Source organism: Lytechinus variegatus, chromosome 1 (genome assembly GCF_018143015.1).
Source record: "Lytechinus variegatus isolate NC3 chromosome 1, Lvar_3.0, whole genome shotgun sequence".
NCBI classification, from domain to species: Eukaryota; Metazoa; Echinodermata; class Echinoidea; order Temnopleuroida; family Toxopneustidae; genus Lytechinus; species Lytechinus variegatus.
The window spans coordinates 76,687,724-76,701,547 of record NC_054740.1 but is presented as its reverse complement, the minus strand read 5'-3'; the positions used below and the strand labels follow the sequence as shown (position 1 = coordinate 76,701,547).

The 13,824-nt window shown below is 34.8% G+C and overlaps 1 protein-coding gene across 1 annotated transcript in view; it reads left to right on the top strand.

The window, feature by feature from the left end:
- Nucleotides 1-492: 492 nt before the first annotated feature.
- Nucleotides 493-13,824, top strand: part of LOC121423493 — a 161,372-nt gene continuing 148,040 nt past the window's right edge. Inside the window, 8 exon segments of the mRNA XM_041618845.1 lie at nucleotides 493-730; nucleotides 5,469-5,745; nucleotides 8,092-8,239; nucleotides 8,667-8,687; nucleotides 9,010-9,060; nucleotides 9,578-9,690; nucleotides 10,494-10,561; nucleotides 10,946-11,072. Of these exon segments, the coding sequence (XP_041474779.1) occupies nucleotides 687-730; nucleotides 5,469-5,745; nucleotides 8,092-8,239; nucleotides 8,667-8,687; nucleotides 9,010-9,060; nucleotides 9,578-9,690; nucleotides 10,494-10,561; nucleotides 10,946-11,072 (849 nt within the window). The 5' untranslated portion in view covers nucleotides 493-686.

Below are 13,824 nucleotides of genomic sequence, written 5' to 3'. Positions count from 1 at the left end.
GATCAAAGCGATTGGTACATATATCCACGCCCCTCTCATTATACATATATATATATGATATAAATAAACATATATATATATTTATACATATATATATATATGCCTCCTTCATATTTTGCTATGTTAGTCATAAGGTACATATTCTTTTTCTGAATCCTACTGTAAAATGAACAAAAACAGTTAAAATTTTGAGAGGTCATGTAACTTGCTCCAGGTAATAAAAAAATCACTGTCACTCTCCCCAGATTTATTGACACCTACGTTTCGCATCCTCACTTTTATTCTTTTGTAATAACAACCCCTCTCACCCCTCCTCTGTTTACCTACCTCTTATTTGCATAACTGCAACCAAACCATGAATAGAGTATATAACCTAAAGCTTCATAGGGGGCCGAGCTCCCAGGGTTCATACCGTTATATGTTAACACGCCTGACATAGTGGAAAACAAATGACAAGGGGCCTAGCCAGCACTTGGTCCGCCAGGCAGATCTGGTTCGGGATGAGTGCACACTGGTCTTCAAACAGAATCTTAAAGGAGGGGGGTAATGTCAATTGAGCTCGAGTTGATACCATACCCATGGTTGATACAATACGTCCATGTGAGGAATCAAAGGAATAATAATTTTGCTGATGGTTCAACTCGCTAATTGGATTTGTATTGTAGGGTGACCTGCAGTGACACACCATGTCACGCGTATCACCAAGGAATGACGGGGACATTTCCCCCAGGTAAGCCGTGGTTTATTGTTAATTTATACCTTCATGGCAAAATGGCATTTGAGGCTGTGAATTCGCACTTCAAATTGTTTTGGTTAATTTCACTTCCGTTTTGGAAAGAGAACAAATCAGATTTAAGCACATTGTTAATTGATTCAGATTTAATTAATTGATTTAATAGATTTAGAAAGCGACAAATACAACGAATTCACGTTTCAACTGAAAAGATCTGATAAATTAGATCAGACTAAGATGCAATAAAGAGAAAATTGGAGAAAATACGGAAAAGATTTATTTATCTGAATTTAATTAGTCTGGTAATGATTTTCGTCGCATAACTTTTACATCAATTATTGCCTGCTTGGAATATTTCTCCAATACTTATACAATGTAAGATGGTACCGATTAGGAAAGTAATGCAGTATTATGAATTCAAATTTCTTTCAACCATCAAAATAATGAAAATATACAAGACAGCAAATGATTAGCCAAGTATAACAAAAGTACAAAAGTATAATTAGTGAATCTTCTAAACGCTAAAGACACAATCATAACGCCGTGCTCTCCCTCGAATACCCATACTCATGCCATGATTAAAGAAATAAGATGAATGAGAAAAAAGAATAGGGAAAATGAAATAGAATAGGGGAAACTTTGATAATTATGCAGTAGAATTTAAGTAATGATCACGTTCCAGTATATTTTAGAATAATCGGGATTCCTCAGTCATGATGTGACATCCGTTAAGCAGCACCGCTTGGTTACGATTCTGGAAATTGACAGTTTTAACAGTGCGTATGTACCCGGCAGTTTGCATTACGTAAAAGAATGGTTTCATATATGTATCTATTATTCTTCCATGGGGCGGGGGGGGGAGGGGGGGGGGCTTTGAGACTTATTCCCTAAAAAAATCAAACACAAAAAATGGATATATGAATATTCTGTATAGGCCCTATAGGCGTATATATTGCATGTAGTCGAGTACTAGGCTAAAATTAAAGCTGTTTACTGTTCAAATCCGAGCATTTTCTCTCTCGGTCGCTACATGCTCCCTCTCAAAATAACATGTGAATGCAGAATAAATTAATGCTCTATTGGAGTCTAGTATAGCAGTAAATGATCCCTGCAATCCAATGCCTAGTATTTTTCGTTTCAAGTTTACCTCCCAACTTCATCCAACATGAATACTAATGCAATAAAAATCAAGTCTAACCCTAGATTTGTCTATTTTGGTCAAAAGTGCTCTGATTTTTCGTTCTTTTTTTAACGAAAACAGTTGGGTCGCTATATTCTCCCTGACCGAGGCTAAGGTTATGAAAAATGTGTAGAATCATGGACGTCGATCCATGTATTGGATTGGGGGCGAGGGAGTATAAAGAATATCCATTTTGGGTGGCTAATAGTACAAGATTTTTTGCACATGAAGCGCGTCCAAAATTGATTTTTCTTGTATGTTTAATAATATTTCAATTTCAAGTATAATGACACTGGAAACGATTTTTTAACAGGGGTGCTAGTGTAAATTCGACGAGCAAAAAATAGAGGAAATGCTTTTTCACAAAATTTTGATAGCGAGAAATCTGACAAGCAAAAAAAAATCACCACGAAAGGAAGGTGATCTCCTATTTAGCATATTAATCAAATTTCATGGCAAAGTTGCCTATGGGGAAAAAACCTACATCCCCCGGTAAAGTTTGAGGGTGCTACAACCCCCAGCACCCAGAGGCGTCGATCCTGGGGGGGGGGGGCAGGGGGGCGATCGCCCCACCAATGAAAATATTGGGGGGGCAAACATATCATTTTGCCCCCCCAATAATTCCGGATATGGCAAAAAAAAAACAAGATTGTAATGTTCAACAAGCGAGAATGAGATACACAACTCGTTCTTTATTTAAAATCGTGCTCAAAATGCCCGCTTTTCTGATTGGATTATAAAAATTTCCAGCTCGCGCTTCGCGCTCGCATCATTTCTGTAGCAAAAACCCATACTTTTCATGATTAAATAGGTAAATGCAAATGTCCCCTTTTCACTTTAAAGCCTCAAAAGAACTCCTGCTTCGATTTGCAATCATCTTTTCTTGGATATGTATCTTGTTCTTTATCAAAAACGTCCATTAAACTGTCATTTTTTCAGATCGAAAAATCAAAATTTTCAGCTCGCGCTTCGCGCTCGCATCTATTGTTTTTTTTAGATACCAATCTTAATCATTGGTACCAAAAATGCTTAGAATATCAAGCTTTCAGGTCAGAATATAAAGAAATTTTAGCGCACTCTCGGCACTCGTACTATCTGTGTCGTGAGATATGTATCCTCCTCATGAGTTACTACAAACAGTTCTAAACAGGCACGCTTTTCCTGTCAGTATACTAAAAACAAAAAATCAGCTCGCGCTTTGCGCTCGCATTAATTTGTTGGTGAGATACGTGTCTGTGTCTCATGAGTCATATATTTATATATATATATATATATATATATATATATATATATATATATATATATATATATATATATATATAAGGGTGTGTGTGTGTATATGTGGGTGTTTTGTACGATCCAGCGCTTTTGGAACGTTAATGATTTTGCCCCCCCAATCTGAAAAATGGATCGACGCCCCTGCCAGCACCCCCGCTTCCCAGAGCCATTTCACCCTTCTTTCCCGAAGATTATACAGGGCAGTGTTCTCTGGGTTTTGTTCTTAAAAATATTTTGGGGACCAGTGATCTGGGGACTAGTTTCTTGGTCAGACCAGTAGAGTCTCCCACGTATGCTGCCACCGATAAGCCCTTTCCATTGTAGTAAATAAACCGACGTCAGAAAATTTTCAAGCCCCAAGAACCCCCTCGAAATGTTTAGTGTAGAAGCGGGCCTGGAAAAGTGGAGCCATTATAACTCAAAGGCACTCGATATCTTATTTCTAGTAATAAAAACATAAACGCTCAGACTAGTACAATGGCGGAAATACGTGAATATAATCGATATTTGCATTGGACGTCAATATTCAATATTTACTAAATTGAGAGAAACAAAGACGACGAGGTCCTAAATAACAGCGTGTTTAATTAATGTTAGAAATAAGATTTTGAAAGTCGTCTTGTCGTTGTTTTGGACGTGGTTCCGTTTTCAATTTTCATCCATCGCTATTACAAAATGTGAAAAGGTGACAACATGTATCTTGGCAAGCACCTATCCATCTTTCTCACCCAAGACACAAGCGTGCCGAAACAGAACACACTGAAAAACAGTATACAAAATGACTACTTCCTCATTTTGCTAAGATTATCAGCCTCTTTTTTTTTTTGGGGGGGGGGCGAATTACTGAAACTGAATATTATGCAAAAATTTTTTTATCCGATGTTAAATTATGGATGCCTAATACATGCGGGCTAATAACTGAAACTGGGCAAGAGTCAAACTTTATTTTACAGTGCTACATATCTCCCAAATACAAAATATCACCGGGGGCGGATCCATGATTTTCCCAATGAGAATTTGTTAAGGTTGTCACTAAAAATGAATGATATTTTGTCCCACATACAATTTGACAAGCAAAAAATTGTCCCCACTCGTGTATGAACGACATTATTCCCATTAAGAATAAAGACTATGAATTTCAAGGGGGGCGGAAATGCCCCCCCCCTCCCCCTGGATCACCTTCGTATCACCTTAGTACATGGACCTCTCAAACGTAGCCCTTGAAACCCATCGTGGCTACATCCATGTTTGCATGACCTGTATTATAATTCAAAATCTGCCTATGTATGTCTATTGGATCCGTTATAATTGAGTATAGCACACTACGTACATTTTATTAAGCAGGGCAGCCTTGAAAAATAGTCAACAGGTAATTATATATTAATGATGGTTAATTAAGAAATAAAAGTTCATTGTTCGGAAGGCATCATCTAAAACGTTTCAGACAGCATGTTAATTGAATAAGTGGACTTTTGCGAAGTATGGATGTTACGTAAGAGAAATATGCAGTTTGCGGAAAGTGTTTTGGTTACTGACACAATGAAATATACCAAAGAAACCTTGTAAATGAAAACCCGTTGGCACTTTACTCGAAAATAGCATGAAGGTTCATACCAGACCCTTTTCTGTTCGAGGTATTATGTTACGTATAGCTTTGTTACGTATGCAAAAATTTTGAACCATATTACGCAATACGCACAGTGTCATATCAAATTCATAAACATTTTCAAAGTAATGAACTTTAATTTGGTGTAATTATTTGGCCAGGTTCTTCAGTATACATTTATGAACTAATGTGAAGTTCATTTATCACAAACACGACCTTTTTTCAATGTATTCCACTTTGACTTTTGATATTGACACCTCCAAAAATAAATAGATCATCGTCATTCTTCGACATAATTACTGAACCAAGTTTGAATTTGATCACTCGAAAGGTTCTTTGATTATCATTTAAACGATACGTGAGAAAAGGACGTACTGGTATGACCCGAGAATATTATTTCGTAAAAGCACATAACTGTAGATATAGTTTAGAAATCACCAACATATGCTCATTTTTGGTGGCAGACAGGAAGATGCTAGGATGAATAATGATCTTGTCGATTATCCGTCACACTATAAAATGAACCGAAATTCCATGAAATAGACATGATACATCGTCTTTAGTGATGCTTTATTAGATCATATTATTTAATCATCTGTTTTATGTAATATGCATATTATTCAGTTTCACCTTGAGTGGTTTATAATTTCCAATTTCATTTCATTTTGCAGGGGAGATGAAACTACCCGAACTTTGCTCGTACGACCCGCGTCATCCCATGGAGATCCGATTTCCTCTATAAATCCGAACGATCCGGTCCCGGATAAACCGGTATACAGACCAGATAAATTGCCGCCTATCGAGTTGCCGGATGATCGGGTTTTTACCAAGAGATCTCCAAGGGGAATCTTTACCGTCTCAGGTGAAACGTCATCTACTGTACACGATATAGAAAGGCCATCTTCGTCTGCTGATATCTATCCTGTTCCGGAGACTATTTCTAGTCGGGTAGGTTAAACCGATTGCTCCATGCCATAACGGTTAACATCGGAGTCCGCGGAGCGCTTTTGAAATGGGGGAGGATGGGGGTACTAAAGATGAAAAAAAAACACAATTTTTTGGCAATATTCACTATTTTTTAGATAGTCAGATAGGTATGGATCGTTTAAGTGTTGAATGGGCTGATAAATTTACTGTTAGAGAGTTAAACCAAAGAGTTAAGGCCAGAGATTGAATTCGACCCAAGTTCAAAATACGGGCCTCAACTTTTTTGGCCTAAAAAAAATGGATATTGATAATTACCACTCTTCCTATTTCAATACAGTTTGCAATAAGCCACCTTAAATGAAATTATATAAACATTTGTAGTTTTTCTGTTTGCCAATCAAAAGGTCTGATATATTTCAGTAGATTTTTCCTTTTCGAAGCAGACTGTACTTCATGCCAAGGCACGCTGAAAGTGTTGAGCAAACTTGTCCCCATCATTAGGTAGAGAGAAATCGTCCTTGTAAATCCAACATTTTTGTAGATGGATTAAAGTATTAAATTCGATTTATTTATACATTTCTTTGGCATATAGTGCTAACATCACCAGAGTAATTATTTCTACTTAGGGGCCTATGATATTGCGCTAATTAATCTGTGTACATAATCGGACTTAAATAGTGTGGAAAATGTTGCACGAGAACCCATTTTCAAGGCAAAAATTAAGGCAAGGCCCGCAAATATCTTGAATGCAAGTTATGCCTAGGGATGCAAGTTATGCCTAGGAAACCCACAATCCTCTGAATGAATGAAATATGTCTGTTATATCTGATATATCCCCCACAGATTTGATCACTTGTTTTTTGCTAGAATGCGCAATTGTCATTTATTTTTTTAATGTGATAGTTTTTATCATCACTATTTTGCATATTCATTGTTATTATCAACATTAATATCATTATTATCATCATACTTATCAGGGGCCGCGGAAGCGGGGGGCGGGGCTTCAGCCCCCCACTTTTTTTTTCCAAAACCGTGTACATAAACGTAAAAATGACCATAATGATTGTGATTTTTTGCATGGTCACCCCCCCCCCCCCCTTTAAAACCGTTCCGCGGCCCCTGCTTATGTCTATGATTATTTTTATTCTTATCGTTTATCATTGTTTTTTTTAACCGTTATTATTATCATTTTCAGTAATACAATTTATCTAATCGAGGAAACCATTGTACATGTGCGCTATATACTCTTTGCCGTTAAATGTAGTCTGACTAGTATTTCCATATTGGTTCTCCATGCCGCAGTACGTCATAACTATGCGGACTGCGTGGAAGTCAATCACTGCTAGCTCAAACGATTGAAAGCAGACTACAAATTTGTTCAGTTATTAGGGAAAACAGAAGAGACAAAATCAATACATATATAATGACAGCATCTAGTTAGAAATTTGCATAAGCAGGATAAGATGGATAGGGTTACCTCGATACAAGAAAGCAAACATGGTTTCACTTATCGTAAAAACGTTTAAGTAAACCTATTACATATATTGAGACTGTGATCATCAGTGACAAGAGCTAAGAACAAATTCTAATATCGATGATGATGAAAATGACAATGCGATGATGATTACATCATAACTAATAATAACACCGATGGAAAATATAAAATAATATTTTATTTGAAAAATCATATATTCTATAAATTCTTCTACGAAAGACTATAAACTTTATTATACTCAGTTTATACGTTGTTCTTTTTATTTATGCAAGAAAAGAAAAATCAAATTAAATTCTAAATTGCAAAGAAAACATATGAAGCAAGGATACATGCATGGCTGGTAGCTCATTTGATAACAAAAAAATACGCAAATTGCTTCGCAGTTACTTTATAATGAACTTGAAACATTTGGTTAACATTTAATTTACTCCTGAAGATCTGAGCTGCCAGTCCCTGTCATTAAGGCCCTTCCTTTGACGTGTTGTAAAATGTAGCCCTTAAAAAAGAAATACTGTTTTAAATCATTAGTCATGTTAGTAGGCTTGGTGCTCTCACTAATCAAAATGTATAAAAAAAAAATCAGAACACTCTTGCAGTAATATTACAACAAATAGGCCCTATTCAAATCAAAGACCAAAACACAAAAATAAAGTTGTGTTTTGTTTTAGTTACAAAATTAATAATAACCTTTCTTCCTTTTTTTTCATGCATGAATAATACGAAAAACAAAGTTAGGATTTTTTTAAGTTTAAAACTTACCCAAGAAGCATGTTCCATGTAGTTGAAGCAATTCTAACAAAATAAATTACCGGTTTAAAAATGTCAACCGTCTTATCTTTTTCTGATGACTTTTGTTTTACATTTTTGAACAGGGGAACACGGGCACCGATATTACCCCAGTTGATGTCCCCGATTCAAAAGGGACGAGGAACTGGTCAAAAGGAAAGATTGTTGCAATCGTGGTTGGTATTACGTTGGCAGTTATAGCAATCTGCGGAGTGATCGCCGGGGTCGTTGTCGGTAAGGTTTTTTTTTTGGTAATCATATTATCTTAACGAAACTCGCAATCTCTTCGTAGCCCTCTATATATTTTTACTTTAAATTTGTGTCTAGTCTAGTGCTCATGAACTATACAATATTTTATGTAGACTTCGATGCACTGACTGCACCTTATGTGAATAGGGGTGAAAATAGATAAGAATATTTGTCAAATTTCAAACTGTCCCTCCTCTCTCATTTATTCTCTTTCTACCCCCTCGACCCTGGTCCTCCTAAATTACGCAAGGTTTATTCATGCCATCGCGTGTAATATCCTTCTGCGACACATTCTAATAAATTCTTACATTGATATACCCATCTGGTAAAGTGTGCAACCATTACTTTTTGACTGGATATAATAAAAACTGATCAAGTAATTCAATATTTTGTTACTCTTTTGTTTCTGCAGTTGTCAGCAGTGGCGAAGAAAGTAAGTAAAATAGATTTAATCAATTGTACTGTATTGTGTAAATTTTATAAATTCATAAAGTCTTCATGCACTCTTTACTGTATTGAAACAAATGACTAATAAAAATGAATCATGGGCATGAACAATAAAGGAAAGTATTTCAATTATTTATGTTCTTTCTTTCTTTGATATGCAAATTTAACGTTCAATAAATAGGAATTTCAAAGAGTTGATAGTGAAAACTATGAATACAATGAACGTTATGCATCATAAACTTGCATCATAACTTTGAAGCACTACCATCATTATAACGGAACATTTAATAAATCCTATTTTCTTTTAGCGGCGACTGTATCCCCTACAGACCCCGTATTTATTGAAGAGGTTGTTGTGTGTAAGTATTTTTTTCTGTCTTTAATAGTCTTAGTTATAAATACGAGTGCGAAATCATTTTTTTTTAAATCGTAATTGTTCACATTATCATTATCCCTGATTATAATTGATATAATCATCATGAATGTCAATATGTTCAATTGTTGTTGTTATTATCATTATTATATATGATCATTGTTATAATTGTCATTTTGATTCTTATTAGGCCCTGTGATAATTGGTAAAGATAGTGTAACTAGTACTAATTATAATATTATTTATCATCAGCATTATTGTTAATATCATAATAATCATTATTCTTCTTTTTGCTGCTAAGGTTGTTATTGATAACGATAAAGAATTTCACATATAGGCCTAATCATAACCATCAAATATGAAATCAACATTGTAAATTTATATTTATATACAACAATTGTTTAAATATTGCATATTATTGTCAAAACTTTTTTTTTCTTAAGTTTACGTTGTTTGAAATTCATTTGCAATATTTATCAATGCATACTTTTTCCCACCCCCAGCAAGTATAAACGTCTCTGGATCAATGTCATTCGGTGATAAAGTCTTTACGGAAGCTTACAACGACTCATCGTCGGAGGAATATCAAGAATTAGAAACCAACTTTACCGTTGTAGTAAGTTTCTTTAACTTTTAATTGTCTTATGAAAGAAGTAAATCTTTAGGATAGACAATGAAATCATTCGTTTAAAAACGAGAAACCATATTCCAACGCGTTCCAGCAAAATAATAACGAACGGATTTAAGAGGATGCGAAGGGACATTTCAAGGGACCTTTCAAGCTTAGCTTCTGTGTATTTCATCAAAATTGGAGAATGAAAAAAAGTTATAGATTATTCCGGTGAAACAGATCCATGCATGCCTCATGAATATGCAATATAGGCGGGCTGATGATGTCATTTCCCTAATTATTGTTTTGTACTTTATTATTTGAAATTACATTTCTTTAAGCATCGTCCTTCAAAAATGTGAACAAGGTTGCAGTATTGATTTAATGTGTAAGAAAATCATACTGAAATCCATATTGTTACACAGGGAACATATTTTACAAACTTATGAAAATGTGCAAGAATTATTATTTCGTTCAATAAAACAAAATGTGATTGGGGACATAATATCATCAGCACACTATTGCATATTCATGAAGCCATGATTAAATAGAACTGTTTCACTGAAATAATGCTATTGATTTATTGATTGATAAATTCGTTATATGTATCACATTTTAATACAGTTTTGACTGTTTTCGCTTGTTGAATTTTACTTTTCAGCCGGGATTATCTCTTTAAGAATGAGAATGTTATCACAGATGAAAAAGACGGAAAGATACATGCAGTGCAAAGACGCAGATCCTAGAAAGATTTCTATTGTTCTATAAGATTTGTTGACACATCACCATATTCTGTTGAATATTTTCAGATGGATGCAGTATTTTTGAGTGGAGAGTATGCTGATGTTTACAATGGCACATATGTCACTGGTTTCAGGTTGGTAATGGGATGTTGGATGTACCCATTTGAGTGAATAGGGAGCTGGGCACTTAATATAGACAGAAGAAAAACAGAAATTACGAAAAGCTTTTGTACTTCTGCATCACTTATATAACACGTTTTGTTTTGGTTGCATTTCAATAGGTACGGGGCTGATCAAGCAGACTTACATTATTTTTCATAAAATCCACAAATATCATTTTCTTACAGTCAGTTATGAGTCTGTTTTTTTTCAATTTGTTTCCCTTTGTTATTATTTTTTCTCCCTTTTCTTTTTGTATACTTCTTCTCTATTTGTTTTATCTTCTTATATTATTGATAGCTTACGTCTATCAATATTCATTTATCCATTCATTCATTCATTTTCAATTATTTTTTCAGCTCTGGGAGTATTATCGTCAACTTTTATGTGGTACTTCTAGATATCCAAGATTTAATCGAAGATACTCAAACAGATTCCGGCAGCACAAATGAGGAAGTCGACTCTTCCATATCCCTCATAGCACAGGTGAGAGGCAAAAATTTATACATGGTATAGGCCTACTGTTAAATATGTATTTTTCCCATTTTACCACATGCATATAATTGTCTATTCAGCAGCGTTACTATTAATATCTCAAAGGTCAAGATCATACTATCAAAAAGTTGATTTGATTATAGATTATATAGGAAATTAAAACTTTATAATACAGCACTGGGAATTTTGTCAACCTTCAATGCGAAGTAAGAAATTAATAACATTTCAAGATTTTGCTTATTTTTATAAGACAGTTATATGATGGAGGGTTATGCAAATGAAAGAGTCGATGATGTCACGCACTTCAAATGTTATGAAATGCAAAGCGAAACAAACTGATTTTGTCATTACACTGAAGACAACTTTTTATACATTTCATGTAATATGATACATGAAACAAGTGACTGGGGTGATTTCATCAGCCCTCTCATTAGCACTGTGTTGTGCATATAAATGCTTTCTATGTGCCTGCAACTTAATATCTATCAGGTTAAACGAATATGAACTGTCGAGCCTTTCGGGCTGGTTAAGTATTTTGCCAATAAACCCCTACTTTCACGGGCGTTAAAATGTGCTTTATTGATTTACCTATTCCGTTATCCTATCATGGGTGTCTTACAATCACAAGCCGAAAAATGCGTAAATTTTCGAGGTTGAAATGTTTGAGAGTTGTATATTTCAAATGTTAAGCTGTAAAATTCCATCGGTATGTGAGTTTGTTTCCGTTCATCTCTTCCGATAAGTTTTACAGGAATTAACTATTTCATAACCTGGCAAAATTTCCCAGGCTTGAACGAAACTTGGTAATCTAGTGAAAAGTATATTTTTTTAGAAAAACTTTTCCCTGAGAGTGTATATACTGCATCCACGTATTCCAATAACGAGATTTAAAGGGTTTTGTTCGTAATAAATGCAATGTTAATTCGGGCATTGACCAAATAAAAAAATTACATCGCCTAAAAGCTTCACTGATTTGTGGTATCAAGGCGACATTTTTTTTTATTTGTATTCTACTCGCAATAGTCGAATCAAAAGATTGTCTTGTAGATACATCTCATGTTAATTCAAATTTAACCGAAGACAGTTAAGTGATGTAAACATACATTGATGAGTGATACGACATAACAAAAGGCATTCTATCATAGAAGAAATCGTATTCACGCAAGAAATCACTATGCATGACCTGGATGTCCACTTAATGCAAACATCACTCGACTTATCTGTCTACTTTGGAGAAGCCTTTTAAATTCAACGTGTTGATTCACCCTTTCATACTATAACATGTTGCCAGGGACGCCAGAGAAGGGGGAAATGGTGCGATCTTTTATGTATCGGTGAAATCCTCTGACAGAGTAAATAAATGCGTAGCAACTCGGAAAGTGTATTCTGTGGTCTATTCAGGAAGCGGTGCTTGTATGAATATGAATAGACGTAAAAGTATTGTGATGTCGGACTGAAGCTCACAAAAATTTAGTGTGAATTGGACCATGAATCTGGCCTGGTGGTTTGTTTCAAATTGGTTTCTCTCCCTTTCATTTCCTTTACATCACGATTATGACTTGCTTGTGCAAGGCAGAAATTCCTATACAGATTCGAGTCAAATGAATTACCTCATACCTAAGAAGTCAAGAGATATAAAGAAAAGTACATAAAATTTTCATAACTGCATTCGAGCTCGAGGAGGGAGTGCTCGTGATAGCATTATTAGCGCAGTCACAATTCCTCTATGGCGGTCTTACGGCGAGTCTAAAACAGACATTTTATTCATTTTTATTCAAACCACCTATATGTAGCTGTTTTCGACTCGCCGTATGGCCGGCGGAGGGGAAATGTGACCGCACCATAACGAGGGCAGGTCCAACAGCTCAACTTTATTTGCAAGTTTATGTAATTTCTTCATTTAAGAGCAATAATTTTTGTGTGTGAAAAGTTTATGTAATTTCTTCATTTAAGAGCAATAATTTGTGTGTGTGAAAATTAGACTCGTTCTATTTCTTTTCAATATAAGAATTGGTCTTGGAAATATATACTGACGATATTTTTTTAATCTATAGACTTTTTATTCTTCAAAATAAAATGTATTCATTTCATTGGCCTGAAAGTTTTTGTTTGTTTTTGTTTGTGTTATTTTTATTTCTGCGTTAACAATACATTATCAAAAATATTTACATTGTTTGTAATATACAAAATAATTCAGAATGTATACAATATAAACATAATACATAATTAGAAAAAAAATGGTGTGGACATATACTTCACATTTTAATCTGCTTACCCAATACCATGCATTAACTTCAGAACTATGTGTTTGGTTTTCCGCTTTATTATAAATATCCTTGAAAGTTGAAATCACCAATGAAGAAAAAAGTTAGATAATCTTTTGAACTATTTCAAAACAAGCGGTTTTTTGTAAATAACATTGAAGTTAATTTGCAATCCTGCATGCATAGTCAATGAAGATTACAGAATAACGCCGCTTTTGGAATACGTTGGCCTATACGGAGCCCGCAAGACCCTCGCACAATCAGCCTTCACATCGTACAATACCTTTAGTATTAGCTCGGATTGCATACGATAATGGGCGTTATGGTCTCATTGTTATTATTATTGTTGTTCTTATTAAAATCATTATATAATAAATAACAATAGTACATTTCTTAAATACGCATAACACCTAGTACAGGTCTGTATGCGCGAGTGACTAAATCAAACATTCTGAAAGAGGTGGGTTTTTAATTGAACT